The sequence below is a fragment of the Mizuhopecten yessoensis genome, unplaced genomic scaffold (assembly GCF_002113885.1).
Source record: "Mizuhopecten yessoensis strain PY_sf001 unplaced genomic scaffold, ASM211388v2 scaffold10947, whole genome shotgun sequence".
NCBI lineage: Eukaryota > Metazoa > Mollusca > Bivalvia > Pectinida > Pectinidae > Mizuhopecten > Mizuhopecten yessoensis.
The window spans coordinates 27,195-45,630 of NW_018408801.1; the positions used below are offsets into that span (position 1 = coordinate 27,195).

At 35.3% G+C, this 18,436-nt stretch overlaps 1 protein-coding gene across 2 annotated transcripts in view; it reads right to left on the reverse strand.

Annotated features, from left to right (window-relative positions):
• Positions 1–18,436, reverse strand: part of LOC110463957 — a 33,632-nt gene that overhangs the window by 13,431 nt on the left and 1,765 nt on the right. The window contains exons 3-18 of one of the 2 annotated variants that reach the window (XM_021518924.1): positions 14,178–14,273; positions 13,379–13,560; positions 12,232–12,367; positions 11,791–11,889; positions 11,592–11,609; positions 11,052–11,168; positions 10,604–10,815; positions 10,000–10,147; positions 9,281–9,376; positions 8,411–9,058; positions 8,033–8,080; positions 5,454–6,092; positions 4,778–4,831; positions 3,805–4,455; positions 2,963–3,001; positions 288–1,145 (exon numbers count right to left, since the gene is read on the reverse strand). In XM_021518924.1, the coding sequence (XP_021374599.1) occupies positions 288–1,145; positions 2,963–3,001; positions 3,805–4,455; positions 4,778–4,831; positions 5,454–6,092; positions 8,033–8,080; positions 8,411–9,058; positions 9,281–9,376; positions 10,000–10,147; positions 10,604–10,815; positions 11,052–11,168; positions 11,592–11,609; positions 11,791–11,889; positions 12,232–12,367; positions 13,379–13,560; positions 14,178–14,273 (4,041 nt within the window). The remainder of the gene's footprint in view (positions 1–287; positions 1,146–2,962; positions 3,002–3,804; positions 4,456–4,777; positions 4,832–5,453; positions 6,093–8,032; positions 8,081–8,410; positions 9,059–9,280; positions 9,377–9,999; positions 10,148–10,603; positions 10,816–11,051; positions 11,169–11,591; positions 11,610–11,790; positions 11,890–12,231; positions 12,368–13,378; positions 13,561–14,177; positions 14,274–18,436) is intronic. The other variant, XM_021518925.1, reaches the window with a different exon arrangement.

Genomic DNA, 18,436 nt, shown 5'->3' on the forward strand with positions numbered 1-18,436 from the left:
ACAATAACACATGATCTGATTGAACTGTAGACCACTGAAGAAACTTGCATCCAAACTTTAACCGGACGGACGCAAACGCTAAACATAATACCCCCGTCGAATTTCGACGGGCGTATACAAATAATGCTTTTCATAGCATAAGACAGGACACATATAAGTATCGAAAAGTGGTATATATGTTGCAAAAACCGTAGAAAGAATGTATGATCATTTTTCTTCTTTAATGATCACGAACCACGTGAGACCGGTTGGGATCAGGAAGCACATAACACAATGTCCTTACTTACCTTTACTTGGCGGGAAACCGATGATTATGTCGATGTCAATAATGATGTCGATCCAGACTTGCCAGCAGTGGATGGACTTGAGGTAGAAGTCTACCTTTGTCGTGGACGAGACTGTTGGTGGCTGTCCTACGTAAAGATGCTGGTTCGAGCTGTTGACCAACTGATGGGATATTTGTGTCGTACTAAAATCTACAATCTGCTTGTCTACATACAAAATCAAACCCTTGTCAAGCGCCCAAGAGACTACGATGGAATTGAAGGACGAGATGGTAAGTTTGTCGCGGGGTACAGACACGTACCATGATACAGTTGAAGTGGAGACAACACACTGGATTTGGCCAAATCTATAGACGAGGGCAATTCCTGTTCCATCCGTTTTCTCTCCTCCACTTGACATGATTATAGTATTTTCCTGGAGTGATTCAAACGCCACTTCAACCTCAAACGTGATCCCAGACTGACACATATCAAGATTACCTAAACATGTGTTCTTGTGCATGCCGAAGTCAATGTAGTGGGTTGTTTGTGTGATGTGGAGGGCCATCTGTTTGGGGTCCACCGTAGCCCCACCGTATACATGTAGCGTAATGTTCTCAGACGTAATCAGATTCGTCTGGCTGATTTGTGTGAACGACCAGTTGTAGGAAACTATATTCTTGGCTGATGTAGTAGTCGGGGGCTTTGTTGGTGGCAGTGTTGTTGTTGGCGCCTTTGCTGTTGGTGGTGTTGTTGGCGCCTTTGTTGTTGGTGGTGGTGTTGTTGGCGCCTTTGTTGTTGGTGGTAGTGTCGTTGGCGTCTTTGTTGTTGGTGGTGTTGTTGGCGCCTTTGTCGTTTGTGTTGTTGGGGCTGCCGTTGGTGCTAAATAAATATCGAAACCGATCGTTATTTCTGATAATCAGTATTGTTCTGTAGATTAATATAATAATAATTAGAGTGCACTACATGTATCAATCATTGATATAATACATGTACTTAATGTAGTGATGACATTTCTTTCTTAATCAAACGAGCAATTCAGTTACACATACTATCAGTTGTTTATCAATATTTAGAATGACTGCAATAGTTGTACCAAGTGGAACTACAAAATGATGTCTAACATTGATATTTAGGGAGATAACATGTACTGAAGGCAGCATCAGTATTGAAGGTGATAATATTGTTTAACGATCAATTAATAAAGAATGAACGGATAAAGAATTGATGTTTAAACTACGGTGAGACATGTCGCTTTGTCGATATTCGATGCTGATGCATAATTTATATTAATAACAAGAATAGGCTGTGAAACTTTGAAAACAATCTGACAAAAGTTGGAGATAAACCTTTCACACAACACATTCACATTTAAATAGTTCAAACACACTCAATCATTATACAATTATACAACGGTTATAAAGTATCTTTATCTTAACGTATCACATGAAAAAGTCGCTGTGTATTTACTTTAATGGTTTTCGAGGATTCAAGGAACCAGAACTATTATTTTAAACTGAAAGCGACATCGAACATTTCTATTTAACTTAAAATAAATGTGTTCATTACAAATTGAAATGATTTAAAGACGAAATCTTAAGTCCAAATGTTTAATGAGTATTTTAGAGCGCCATTAGAACGGTTTTTTTCAATAAAAATGAAGCGCCTGCGCCGTCTGTAGGCCTTTTAGGATGTATTCAGTAAGCGCAAATCAAGCAATTATTGTGTGGTCTACCGCGCAGCTATTGATCACTATCACTATTTGCATATTAAGTTGATTGTGCAGTTATTAATATTTTCAGGATTTCCATCAATAAAACACAAACACGAATTCTTTCCATAATTGTTACAATACTGATCTGTTAAAAATGTTATGGACAAATATCACGTTTAACATACCATCAGAACGCAAACGTGTTTATCAACTCATTGGTTTGTAATTGTAAAACCAGCACACAGTAATATTATGTGATACTTAAAAGCGGGTTATATTTTATACAATATGTAGAAGTCTGTAATAATGATAATCAGATTTAGAAGTAATAATGTTATATAGTATTTTGAAGTACACAATATTTATTTGCAATACTTAAAGTATTCAATATTTCATACAGTAAGTAGCATGTCATCAGTATTAAAAGGTAATGATATTATATAGTGTTTAAAAACTTCAAAACAAATTGTAAATATTTATTTAAATGTAACATTGATATACACTAATTAAAAATATGTTATATTGTTAGTATGTGATATTCAGCATTGTTTTACAACTGTGTACAGTGTTTTCAGGATTTCAGGGTTTTTTAACCACTACGCAATAACCGATATTGTTAAACAGTTTTTAGAAGTATTTAAACTTGTTACACATTATTTAGAAACAATGTTATATATGTGATGGCACGAATTTTCCCAACATCGTCATCGGTTGATTCATATTCACGTGGAGGTCAGTCATTTTATATACTTACTCGATGTTTCTAGCTCCATCTTGTTTAATGGTAAAACGTTATAATTTCATATCTCCGTTAATGTCGCTTTCTCAGGTCCATATAACCATATTTTCACCTCAATAAAAGTCCATAATTGATGAAATAGTTTTTCAAATAATATTACAATTAACTCACATTGAAAATAATGCACACATTTCTCAAAAATGTTCACTAGAAAACCAAAGTTAGATAGCGATGATAAGTACTCACGTTTAGGTTTTGTTGACGTTGGCTTGATTGTGGTGTAATCTACAAAAACAAATGAAAATATGATCCAGATGCTAATAGGAAACATGCGTACGATTATAAAATGAAATAAAACCAGGTCCCGAACGTTTTCTCATTATTTTAAAAGATATCTTTCCATGCTGTTTAAGGTTACCTATGTATCCCTGTGTATTTGCGTGTTGCAGTTACTTCGGTATTCAAGAGCTAGCTCTGAATCTTATTGTTTCCGTGATAGATGTGGACTGCGGACGAGGTAAAAGAGAGATGAGGTAAAAGAAGATTATAGGCTATTTCAATGTTGCCAATACTATTTCATTGGAATATATTTTACTTCCCTGTGTGATATAAAGGTTAACTTTAGAGTATGCTAATCAGACTGCTTTGTTGTTTCGTTCTAACTACACCTGCTTAAATGTCACCTTAATGTTCAAGAAAGGTGTTATCTATAAAGCAGGGATCCTTACCCTTCAAAAACGCCTGGTCATGTGTCTAATTTGTATGTAAGTTATCAAAGGTTTGCAGGTGAGTATTTCCTTTGTTGATATTTTTCCTTACTTTTATCGATTACGAATTCGAATTACAGTTTTTGCGGCATTTAGTTGCCAGTTAAAATACTAAACCAAGAAGTAGGATGAAACATTTAACGGATATTTAGATCCATGTTATAAACAAATATTGTCTTTGGCAACAACACCATTAACATATTTGCATTATAATGCAATTCTCCGAAGAAAACACCAAATATCCTGATGCCATAAACTAGTAGGGTCATGAAATGGGCGGAACTCAGTGGAAAACAAAAGCTTAACTATTTATTCCTTCACCTTGAATAATATGTTCGTGTATGAGAACATCACGTGACGCTGTCCATGCAAACAAGTTTCTGATATCAAGGAATGAAGTGCTGGAGGATCCATGACCTTTCGCAATCAGTAAAGAATGAATATCCGGTTGTGTTGGGTTGGGGAATCTGAGTGTATGATTCATAAACAGCTGACCGTCAATGTATACTATAAATCCATCGACATCATTCCAGGACACTTGATAGGTATGCCACTCAGTATGACTGAAATGAATTTTGGATTTCGAAGCCCATAAGACTTTATTCCACTTCACAGAACAATACAACTCCCCCTTCCACAGGTACAGTGCAATACCGGAAGTGTTCAACTGGTCGCCTCCACTTGAGAAGATGTACTGTTTATCCGTGATTGAAGAGTTAAGAAATTTTATTTCTAAACTCAATGTAAAACCGTTGTCACATGTAGTTAGATCTTGCAAGCACTGCATGCCGGTATTTGGCAGTTCCACATACTGTCCAGTCGTATTGAGTACAAGTATGGCACCTCCGCTAATTTCCGGTACGATGCTAGGCTTCCCATACACGGTGAAGTTGTGCAGAGGTGTCACCAATAAGTTGTCCTTTATCAGTATGAATGTGAAGTTTAAAGACTGGATGGTTGATTTCGTTGTAACTGTGAAATCAGAATAGATTTGTTACATTGGCTTATAGCTTTTTTAAAGCGTCCTTTAATTCATCTAACTTTTATAACTTGTTTCGTGTCTTGTCTAGAAGAGTGAGACTGTACAGGTGTATGGTACATATATCGCTTAGCTAAAACATGGTTTGGATATAGATGTAGATTTATTTGTGCATCATAAGTTAGATACATTCAGTTCGTTAATATAGCCACAACCTATCAGGTTTACCCACTAATGAGTCGGTGAGCATAACTTTTCTTTTTATGTATCATAAGTTTATTATACATTAAAGGATTGTTGGTAGTGTGTCCATACCTGCAGTTGATGCTGGCGTTGACACAGCGATTGGGGTGGTACTGGGCTTTGTTGCTGAAAGGACATTGCACCGACATTAATCACGATATAGAAAAGAATAAAACATTACTTAAAATCAAACGTAGATTTGTTTTCGTTTCGGGGACATTTGATATTTAAATCAAAGAGAATTTATTAATGCGTCATGCTATATTGTTTTTTTGATAAAAGTTATTTTTTTTATCATCTTTGTGCTGAAAAATGTGTTTTTCATTATCCTTATTAAATAAATATTTTAGAATACCTAATGATATTTTCTACGCACACAGATCAGCTGAACATCCTAATATAGCATGTGCATTGTACGTGTTTCAATATAATTTTGTTTAAACCTGAAACCTAAAAATTAACTTTTATTAACTAGCAGTTTCTAATAACATGCAACCACACTGACAGGCCCAATAAATACATGTATCAACGTATATGTAAATATGAACATATTGTAGATAGTACATTTTAATTTGTTTTATTTATGATGTTAAAATGTTAAAAATGTATTATACATTTACTACAATACAAAATTTACTCGTTAGTCCTTCTTTTGAATGCATACAGGCTGCCTAGGCTCAAATGCAAAATGGTATGAAGCATAAATATATCAGAAACATGGAATTGATATTAAATTGGGCGGACTCACTTGTCCAAATGCCTTGTTGTACAAGATACGAGCGTTCGTAATCTATTACCAACAGACTGTATATCTCCATGGAAACGGTCGTGTGTACCGATGAGAAACCGTAGCCAATCGAAAGTGCGTTAATCGAATTCCCCGGTGTTACCCGGATGGACTCCATTGCTTCCCCCACCAGCAAACCGTTAATGTACAGCTTTGATCCTAAAGTTTTGCTCCAGGATATTTCCATTCGGTATATGACATTCGTTTTAAGAGAACTCTTGACCTCGAAGTTCCAGATCTGTGAACTCGTACTGATGACCAGTTTAATTTTATTGTTAATATATAGCAACGCTACGCCCATACCACGATCCAGATCACCGCCATTAGAAAGGAAATAGGTGTTGTTTTCAAGCTGTTTGGTTAAGACAACAATGGCTAGGCTGAATCCGTGGGAGCATGTATCAATAGCTTGCAGACATGATTGGAATGTTTTGTTGACAATAGTTATGTAGGAATCAGTCCCATTCAACATCACCGCCTTCCCTCCTGATTGGGAGGTTGATAGTGTCACGTGACCATGTATATTAAGCGTCAAGTTCGAAGTGGTTTGAATGACGTTTCCAACAATACTTTGAAACTCAAATGTTTCTTGAATCAACCCTGCAAATACGATTTGATTATTAATTAAACGTATTTCCGCCTTTCCCAAAACATTTAAGGTATGACACTTACAAATAAGCAAATTTCTCACATATTTTCCATAAGACATTTTTGCAGATAGTACGAGTATGCAGTACGAAAGACAACATCAATACATGTGCATTAACACGTCCGCATGATCGACAAGCGATATGTCCAAGTCAGGTCAACAAACATCTAGGGTAAGATTGTGTTTAGTAACCTAAAACGGGAGCTAAACAATCATAACTCTCAAAGAGTCACGTGACCATGGATGTTTTGCTTCAGTAATGAAGTGGTCTGCATGATGTTTCCAACAAGCTGTAATATTTATTGAAACACCCTGCAAATGCAGTATCATTTATTACTTAATGAAACGTATGTTTATTTCTAAAACATGAAGCAATATTCCATATGACGCCTACATTTTTTTTTTTTTTTACATCCACGTTTGCGAGTACGTGCGAGTATATTTACACATCCCCATATTCAAGGAGTGAATTCTCCGACGTAAAATGAACACATATTGGCGGTAAGTATTGTTATCATAAGACCACGGTAGCATGATGTTAAATACACACCCACAAAAAGGGATCCGAAAACAATTGCGCTCAAATCGCGAACCGAACAGTTCCGGTCATTGAAAAGTCACAAATCAGCATTTATCACAAATGTATTAAGTTAATGCAAAAAAGCCAAATAAAGGAAAACCTTTACCTGCACCCGTGGCCATTCCGTCTATTTAAGAAACGGCGGTGGTTCTTAAGGTCAAACTATTTCTAAATTGGTCTGAGTTATATATAGAAAATGGAACAAATGGAAACGGGTTTTTAAAACCTTTTATAACTTTGCATTTAACGGCTGGAGGAGATTATCTATCGTTTAACTAGCATTTTTATATAAATCTTGCCACAATTGAATGCATAAATATATAAAGTAGTTGTATAATTTATAAGTACAGTGAGAAGCTTTGGAGTATGAAATATATTTCGCAAAGTGAAATAACATGGGTATATAAAACAGTTTTTAGTAAGGTGGGATGAAGAAAGATAGAAATGCAGGTGTATGCGTGTATTAGTAACGACAATTCTAGACCATTAATCATGTTCTATCGCATTTTCTAGAAAAGGTGAACTTCAAACATAAATGGTTTTGATACAAATGTATACTGTCTATATTTCTAGAATAAATATCAGATACAGTAAAGCTTTGTAAAACTAGCCACAACTTATTATGCTGTCCATCTATCGAGTTTGGTTACTTATCCCCCTCCCTTTATATATGAGTGTGTCTTATTTGTCATCATTGGAATGATATCTTATAGTTCTTCACCTAGTTTTCATAAATCCACATTTTACCAAAGACTAAATTTAGTGTCGAGATTAACGAGGTTCTACGAAACAAGTGTGTCAATACACTGGCGTTTTGCATAATATACTAACTAGGTCAATTGACTTATCTACTTAGTAAGTGTCAAACCCAAAAAGGAATTCGCATACTATAGAATAGTGTAGATTCAAATTATTTTTATCGCAGATGCATACATTTTGTAGTACATCGTTAACAGAACTATAATATTATTTACAGACGGACGACCAATACCATGCTTCAGTATGATACGAGAATGCGTCTGGTCGGAAAATCAAACCTGATGAATATTTCTTATTTTAACACAATTTATAACAAAAAATCGTTTTAAAAGGCATTCTTTAAAAATAACTTATTTTAACATATGTTAAATATTAGGAATAACTACACCGTTTTCTGTATGTAACCAATAAGATATAATTACATTTCAGGTTATCGCAATCTCTATTCTGGCATGCCTAACTGATGACAAACAAATAAAATCATTTATGACATTAGTCAGTTTATAGAATAGGAATAATGTTTATAGCTCAGATAATCAAACAAACATTTACCTGACGATGGTTTCGTTGGCTTAGCAGTACTTGTTGTTGTGGTTGGTACTGAAATGAAATGAAACTTGCACTTAAAGACGAGTGAACGAGAAAGTGAGAGATATTTAGTATGTAAGTTACAATAATAAATTTGACATGGATACACTGATTGTTCGATTTCAAGAAAAGATCACAGAGAATGTCAAACGAAAACGCTGTATTTAAAGACAGTAAGGTATGGATATACATTAAGAATAGTACATAAGGACAGAAACATACATACTATATTAACTTTTAAATTAGGCAATTTCGGAATTGCTTTATACATATATAACGAAAATCGATGAAAAGGACGAAAAAATAAATCAATAATATAAACATCACTTTAGTTCTGCTTACCGGTGATGACACCTTGGGTCACTAAATCTGTCCTCTTAGCGTCGTATGTTTTCAGACCGTTGAATGTCACTGATACCTCAGAAGACGTGCTAACGTAGCCATAACCCAAAGTTAATTCCCTTGGTTTTATCTTAAGCGCCGTTGGGCGGGGCTGTGGTCGGGTAATGCTACCGATCAGCTTGCCGTTGTTAAGGAGTTCGATTCCGAGAGAAGAACTCCAGGAGATCTCGAGGTGCTGCCAAACGCCTGTGACCAGACTAGTGGTTGTTGTGAGGCTCCATATGAGGGTCTCAGTCGTCACTATATAGTGTAGCTGTTTGGAAGCGTAATACAGCGTTAAACCCATGCCGTCAGGACGATCACCACCATTAGAAATTATATAGGTATTCTCCTCCAGTTTGTTGAACATGACATTCAGGTTGATTGTAAACCCAGAGCTACACGATCTTATATCTCTAAGACAAGACGGAAACACAGCATTACTGACTGTTACGTAACTATTGGCGCCGGTCACGTGCATTGCCTGTCCGAGAGATGAATTAACCAGACTCACGTGGCCTTGGATGTTAAAAGTCAGGGCTGTCGTCGTATGGATCACGTGCTTGATGATAGTTGTTATTTCAAAAACAGTCGTTGTAAGTGTCGTAACTGTTAACAGAAGATATGAATAAAAAGTAATTATATTGTACAAAGCTACTCAAAGGGTACATCATTACGATTCTTTTAATAATTTCCACATTTATTCTGGATATTTCGTTTTAAATTTGTGGAATAACTTAAATTTCTTTAATTGATACCCTTCTGTTTAAAAAGCAGGAATTCAAAAAGTATCGTTAGAATTATATATAAACAAAGCTTTAAAGTACTCACCACTGCAGTCCGATCCGTAAAACCCACGTGTACACGCACACTGTTGCTGGCCGACACATGTTCCGCCATTCTTACAAAAACCCGAGGAGCACAGCTCTGTCAAGTTCAAAAGATTCATTATTACTAGTGACATGCCAAAAACATGCAATGGATAATCCATATGAAGAAAAAAAGCCACATGTTTGGCTGGAGATGAAAATAGGGGAACCACACACAGAATTGATTGACCAAACTGTGCAATGCTACTAATTCCTCTATGTTAATGAACGTTCGCTTTGTGTTCCTACATGTTACCACTGACAGGCAATAAGTAACTTTTTAAAAGATGAAATATCATAAAATGAAACAAACTAACAAAACCTACAAATTACACATTTGAAGGAATTTGCAATGCCATTGTACACTATCATAAAAACTTCAGCAAAATTGAGATGTAGATAGGAACCATTGCCATAATGTGTAAAAAGAAAAAATAGATGTCACGACGTCCATCTTCGATGACTGAACGATAATTCAATCACGTTACTCCTATCTACATATGCCCATCAAACCTATTGTATACGTTCATGTTATAGTATCTTACAAGTAGACTCTGAAGAAACGTCAGGAAGCCATTTAGCAGAAGGAAAATAAATAGAAGAATAAGAAAAAAGAAGGATTAGAAGAAAGAGACGTAAAACAGGTGGGGGGGGGGGATATTTGTGAAATATGTAGATTACCTGAAGGTTCACAGCCCAGGACGTCGAACCGAAAGCAGGGATTTATCTCACTGGTGAGAGGATATATCCTCAGGGCATCTATGGCAACGTGGGGGTTAACACTCAACCAGGACTTGCGGATGGTACTGTTGGATATTGCGTCAATCGTCTACAGCAGAGGTAAGCTTATTTATAGACTTTTCGCCTTAAGCTTTAATTCATTATCTTAAAGTTCACTTTTATAAATTTAAATGGCCTTCCCTTACGACAGTTTTGTATTCTTAGTATTTTTGATTTTTCTGGGGATGACATTTTACCATGTGTATTTTAGCAAATGCCAATTTCCTCCTTGCATATCACTTTAGCATGTATTATATGAAATAAATGCTTTCGTAACTTGCAAAACGTTGTAAAGTACACTTTTTTTCTGTGTAAAATCCTTTATGACTAGACCATGTATTCAACATTCCATACATATAAGTGTACCTCTATGAAAACATAATCAACGACATCACAATTTTCCGATATGAGTTATTACTCTTGATAATTACATATCCCGTGAAATGTGTACAGGAGTAAGGACACATATCTTTTGGTTCTTTTTTTTCCAAAATGTAATACCTACTGGTGCTACAACCCTCCATTGCTTGAGAGAATCTTCTGATAAGATGATCTCCAGGCGAAAGGTCTTCATAAAGAAGGTCGGTGGGATGAGAACTCCCAGCATAGACGGAGGCTGGATCTCAAGTCCACCAAAGGCCACAGGTGATGGAAACATGACCTCGTACCACGGAGTGAGATCAGCGTGAGCAGGGCACCAGCCGCCGATAACATCACCTGTCAATAGGTGTACATCGTCTATACGGTCTAGTTATCTAGATATAGCTATATGTGGTTAACATTGAGATTATGTATTTTAGATGTAATGAAACTATATACAAACTATCTAAAAATAAGCTTTCAAATAATTTTAAATTTTGAAATTTAGTTTTATGTATCGTGCGATGTATGTACATTTGTCACGTTTTCTTAACATGATTTGGATGTTACATCTTGACCACACACATTCTTACCTTTGCAACAGTAGTTCAGCCTCCCCATATCCTTGGATTGGTTTTTGGCAGACGTGGACACTCGTAGATGATCCGACGATAATGTGTTATCACCTAACCCTTGCCTAGCCATGCACGCTAAAATATAAACCAGACACTTGGTCAAATACTGTATCGGATTTTCAAGTTTGTTTATATAACTTGGCAGGTTCTATCAAAATATTTCTAAAATCCACCAAACGAAGTAATGATGACAGTTCACCACCGATCAATAGCTTTATTCATTTTGTTTAGATATTGACTTGTCTCTTAACTCGACCTTTATACCTGCCTAGAGTTATGGAGTTAGGACAAAATTCCGAAATTAAAATATTAATTTTGTTATCAAAATAAAGCTAAATAATCTCATGAGAGACAGTTACTTTGACATATCCAGTCCTCTTCACGCGTAATAAATAAGTTATATTTTGTGATATGTTAAGCAATCAAGATTGTATCTCAGAGATAGCGACAATGTTACATGCAACTCGGTGAAATAAACGTATGAGTGGTGATACATACCGTTTGCAGGTGGTTTACCTGAGATAAAACATAAAAGGCAATGATAAGTTCAGTGCAAAGATGTCATTGGAAAGTTGAATTAAAAATGTAATTATAAAAGAGTACCATGTTCACCATTGATATTGTTGTTATTTAACAAATGAATTTAAGAAAATGATTATAATGAAAACATATCCATACAAAAAGTTAAAGCACGTACTCGTTTCAGTTTCACAGAGATTACCACTGAAGCCGTAGGGACATTTACATACTGCATTCTGTAAACATTGTCCTCCATTCTGACAGTCAGGGCAGATGTCTGGACAAACAAAATAACACAAAAGTTTACTAATTTGGTCTAACTTAAAATGGCCTCCATCAGACATGACAATATTGCATTCTACTTGTTCTACGTGTATGGCAAAAACCGTTATAATGGCATATCTAACATTTTTGTTTTCACATACAATGATAAAGTTTACATAACTAGATTTTTATTTTTATTTAGAGTTGTTTGTAAAATATCACTGTTTCTCATAGTTGTCTTCATCGTTTATTCGTTGACAATTGCTTTATTATGATGTAAGTTTGGCCTATCCCCTCTTGATATACCTTTTTTTCAAAATTTTTGCATTTTGTCACAGTGCTATAGTATTTATACCTTTAGGAGAACATCCAAAGAGTTGTAGCCGCATGCATGGACTGTGGTCAAAAGATACTATGTTTATCCTCATCTTGATAAGGTTACTGCCTCCTGCATCCATAACAGTTGCTGAATGATTATTAAGCTGTGTATCCTGATAAAAGAAAATGGATAATTGATAGATTAGAATTGATGTAGAAACAAACATTTTAAAAACAGAATGATTATGATTAACGGTATATGTACTTAAATGATTAATTGCTTACTTTATTAGCTCAAAAACCTAATCTATGTGTATAGTATGTAATTTGAAATATTAATTTGTTGGAGAACAATATGAAAATATGTACCATGTGCATAAGAAAATTATGGATAATAGTTAGAACTGATACTATACCATATTCACAACAATTCGTTAATAATGATCCTATGGTCACGTCCAAGCAATTTATAACCGTTTTGCAATGCCTTTTGGAAGACAACCGAGTTCTCACAGACATACCGGTATTTTCATCACGCACGTTCATTAAAAAACCCTTTTACTTTTATATATTTCAAAACGAATATATTTTTTTCTTTTTTACAAATACATAAACAGTCTTTATGACATTAATCTTGCTCACAGCTTTTTGCGCTTCCCATTTTGAATTTTCCTTTGAAGAATTTGTGTTGGTTTCAATCAATTTCATGCTCATTTTTACATATAGCCACTGTGATAACATTATTATAAAGTAATCATATGATACAGATGGATAAATTTGTTTTTCCTATTAACATACGTAAATGTAGAAAGAAAAAAAATGACTGCACACGCTAGACTAGCTATCAGTCTCTATGATTATCCCTTATTTCTTATTCATGTAAACTAACTTAAACCAGTCTACATGCTCCTGACGATCAGAAACACACACTCGAGTCCATCAACAAGACATTTTACACGTGCATGTAATTATCAGTAAAGTATCAAAGTAGATTGTCTCAGGAAGATAGTCATTCCAACACATACAACGTAGAATTGTTTATTGAATTATATTCCTAAAGTTTCATCTTTACGCTTACAATAGCAGATGTCTTACTCGTTCAAGTATTATCTATCCAATGGTTTACAACAATATGCGGTTATTTTGATCATGTGATTGAGTATCATCATAATAAAACATCTTACAAAGGTTGCTACGAGTTGGTCCCAGGCAGAATGTTTATCAAATGTTGTCAAGAGCTGTATCTGTCTAACGTTGCCTTTACCAACACTGCTCATTATCTGGATCTGATGCACGACGGTCGGTTCAGCAAAGACGATTTCGATTCTGTTGTTGTTAGTTGTGTTGTCACCACACCATCCCTGTCCTTTTGGGTAACATAGGAACATGATTACCAGTTGTGTATTTATCAGCCGGACAGTCAATAAAACGATAAAAAACAATGGAGATTAAAGAGAAAAATACATTCGCTAAACTATGTGATTTTGATGAGATAATCATATATCTGATATTTTCGTTCTCCTTATTGCATCATAAAAACATTCTCAAATCTCTAACGCATGACGTCATCATTATTTGGACATTGGCACTAAGTTGTCACACATGTGCGATTTGAACCTCTTAGATTCTTATTCGAGCGTAAAGATGAAGGAGAAAATGAACTTAAAGTATATTCATAGTACGTTCCGTTTTGAATGTACAGAGCAACTGATCCCATACTCGTATAGATGTACGTATTTCCGTGAAGGTTTGATGAGAACAATGATACATTAAAACTTTATAAAGTACAATGAAGTGGAACCGCACCAGCATTATGGACAATTGATGTCTTCCAAAATGTAAATAAATAGTTGCCACGTTTGTTTGCTATACAACCGACGACATATCAACAGCTTCCTGATCCTATTAACAGAAAACGTTATCAAAGATAAATGAAAAGATGCAGAATAATTGAGTTTTTCCGGAAATCATCTATGTACTTACCATCAGGTGTGATTTGTGCTTTGTCGGCGTTATGTGAAGACACTGATATCATGGCCAGAGAGAGTTTCCCCTCCTTCCATAGGTCGTCCATACAGTCTGTAAGAATGAATATCAATTAGTGAATAGGACATAACATCTTCTTTTAGAACACATAGACAGATGAATGCAACATGAACGATTCAGTTGCAACAAAGCAGAACAGCTACTATGGGGGGGGGGGGGGGGGGGGGTTCTTATAACAACTAGTTTTTAAATTCACCCAACCATGATGAAAGATTATATTATAATATGAATAGTTTCAATAAATCAGTAGATATGGTTCGATTAATTAATAGTTATTAATTAATTCTGTTCCCAAGTGGTATTATAAATTAGTTTTGGCAGTTTCCCCAATGATGGTCTTTATCAGAACGATTTCTCAGAAAAAAATGACCTTGTTTACCACAGTGTTTAGCTGCAATGTTTCAATATAATTGTGATTTCTGCAAGACTTGAAGTGAGCCTAGATAAAATTGTCCCGGTCCATATTAATTATTAGTACTTTAGTATTGTGTTTAATTTGGAACATACTTATAAGTTATGACACATTGTCAACTGAATGTAATAGTGTGATGTACATAAACGGCGTATTTAATATTCAATTAACTTTTTTTAAAGAGTGTATATACTTTTGACTTGTTTTTATGTATTTTAAGTCGCATGGCTATAACAATGAAATGATCTGTTTTAATGAATGGGAAATTATTTTGAATTGTTTGGAAAAGGTGACATTAGCACAATACTTCTAATATTTACACATGTCAAAATAAGAATAAACCACTGTAGAGCATCATTAATTTATCTAACACTAAAACAGTTATCCCACTGACCAGACCTCGTTTAGGGACATATTGAAATTTTCCTATACAAAATTGCCCTAGTTATACAGTCGTGTTAATGTCGGGCCGGGTAACAACAAAGCATCTCTTGCTTGAAATTAAGACGACCGGATTTTCAAGGCTCCAAATAACGTGAGGTGTCTGTGTGTAAACAATAATATACGGATCTGGCTGTTGCATGTATTCTAATAGAGGAATCGCAACTGTGTAACCATATAGGATAACACATTTCATCTCCGTGCATCGTATCTGAGCAACCAGTAATCTGTTTTATTCGAATCCCTTTCAGTCATTTTGATATTCAAACCCATTTATCTTCCATGATGAAATGATTCGTTTGTAGATACCTACAATGGTTCCTTTATACAAAGAGCCGGGTCTTATCAGTATCAACACACCTATAGATAAGAATATCTCACATGACACATATTGGTATTTAGCAGTGAGGTCATACATATTTGTACCATTCATACAATTATCACGCTGTTTACAAATTATTTTTCGTATATCAAATCTCTAAAAGAATTGTTTCATTTTGATCAGTATCAATGTTAAAAATGATGGTTAACAATTATATACTGTACAGAGGATAGCATGTAATAACTGGCAATTATTTGACGAAAATAAAAGGATTAAAGAACACGAAAAAAATACTTTTAAATTGAATTTTAAATTGAATGATAACAAACGTAGAGATAACTTTGTTATTGGCCAGTAATATTTCTTCTTGTTCACGTGATCCATATGATTATATCATCAATATAATTTATATGATTCATGATGTCGTCACTCCGTCATAATAACGTTTGATATCAATCTCTAATGCCTTATAATAAATCGTTGTCCCAGCATGCGATGTATGCACCACGTACACGCTTATCTGTTGATGTGAATTGTTTTAAATAGTCTCTTTTTCTGTAGTATACTTTACTGTGTGCTTACTGCCAACATCGATAGCCTAACCTACCAACCGTTATTAGAGGTTACTATTTACAGGTAGCATTCCATAGTGTCAGATGAAAGGCGGATATTTTGTTTACGATCTACATAACTACATGCGTGGGAGGTGCAACGACGTCTATGATCCCCCGTTACCTATTGGTGGCAAAGGTTGGACTACCCGTCGGACACACAACCAATAATGGAACTGCAATCTTAAATGTATGTTAACCATACATTTCATTACAAAGAATAATTATAATGTGGTGCAGGAAACGCCTACCCTTACAGAACACCTGGTTCCGTTTCCGGTTTGTGAGATTTTCTGATGACATTTCCTTTGTTTCTGTGGTTCCCTGTCACCGATTATTTTCTATTTCCGTCTATATTGTAGACTGCCCTTGTGTATCGAAATGATAATAATGACATGTCTTTAAACAGCGGATGTTTTGCAGGTATTTACCCCTCAACTGATCACTTCCGTCTTCATAACACTATCTAACTCCGATACATGCGAGAAATCCTAATAACCTCATCAGTCTTAAATCCTACGACATGTCCTAGTCGGTTCCCATCATTGTGCCCCAACTCGTGAAAGGCGTACCTCACCTTTGGGTATACAGGTCTGGGTTGCTTGGATTCCTGTACATGTGACGCATCACGTTTTCTGTTACGAAGCATTATATATATTTTTGATATTCTACTACCACTGCCGCGAACAATATTACATGTTCTTCATAGTTGATGTGACAATAATACCCCACTGCCAATCAACTCCTGTACAAATCAGCTATGTAACTCCACAGTGGTTAATCAATTGGTAAACAAACATGTATTGGGCGTTGCTTTACCTTTAAACAGCCGACTTTGGACAAATCTGCCTTAGCATTCTTTTAAAGCAGGTCAAAAGACGAAAATGTTATCAACACTCAAATCGATGCTTATAATGTTACTACCAAACACTGTGAAATACCACAACGATTCTGAAAAAAATGAAAATAACAAGTTGTTTTTCATAAAAACACACTGAAAAGTCGTGAAATGTAAATGATCAAAATGATGCGAAACCACCAACACAGAAGACACAGTTGATTAGAAAGAGCAGAAAACGTGGAAAACAGTTAAAACAACCGTAAGAAAAGCTTGTTGCTTATTTTCGGATATAACCCAACAACTGACTTTCACAACCAAGCAAAAATTAACACCGGATGCTATAATCCCATCAAACTGAAGATGTATGATCCCGTGCTCTGTTCCATTTTGACCTTGACACTTGTATATATTGATGGTGCATACATATTCATTACATACCGCACAACTTGTCTTATACAATTATGCAATCAATGTACTGACATCGATATCACATATTTTGTATCGGTACACAGTTTGTTTATATCTCATTCTGAAACATTTACGTAATACTATCCTTTTTATGAAAGATGGACTTTACACACACACAGGATTTAAACCTTTAAGATTTAGCTATAGATACAGCATGCAAAAAACCGAATTACACTCTGTCTCTGTAGAACTCTTAGGTGATCCTAATTACCTGAACATACTAAGACAAAATAAGACATCAGTAGGGAAGTAAAACTTGAACTAAAAGCTGCATACTATGGACAGAAAGATTTATATATCGTCCTTGAAAACTTATGGGTGGATAAGAGCAGGTCTTTTGAATATATCCGTCATGCAACTCTTGGTCAATTCAAGAGATGTCACATCATGAGCATCATTAAAAAGAAGATGTTGATATATGAAACGAATTCGGATGAGGTCATGATGACGGCAAGACAACTTGCCCTAACACTAAATCAGCCTGCATGTCTCGAAAAAAAACGTATTGTAAGGTTGTCTTTCATCCTCTTTCATGGAAATGTAAATAATTATCGCATACTAAATACTGCAGGAATTTATCACATATTCTGGAAAAGAAATTGAATGACTTGTAAACTGTTCTGTTAAGCTTTTTGAAAATTTAAGCCTCGTGTGAAAACAAACGACAAGGCGACTAACAAATGGGCATAGACTTTTGGCCTTTTCCAAAACACAAGATATCCCCCTTAATTGTTCAAAACCATTGATTTATTTTGTCGATTGCATTTTACTGAAACGAAATCTCCAACAATAAAAGAACGAAGGTATTCCTTTAGTTTTGTATAAGATGCATTAGTGTAGAGAAATGAAAGATCAAATGGATATTGGCTGGTCGGGTGACACAGTGGTTAGCACAGGTGCCTTTCGCAAAGGCGACCTGGGTTTGATTCCCGAAAAGGTGAGGGGTCACCTTCCAGATAACCAGGGTTTTCTCGAGGAACTCCAGGTCCCTCCTACATTAAGACCCCTCGGGCGCTAGCATGAGAGCTATCAAGAGTAAGTGATATAAGTTAAGATGATTTGTTTTATAATTGTTGTAAAATAGATTTACAGGTTAAAGGA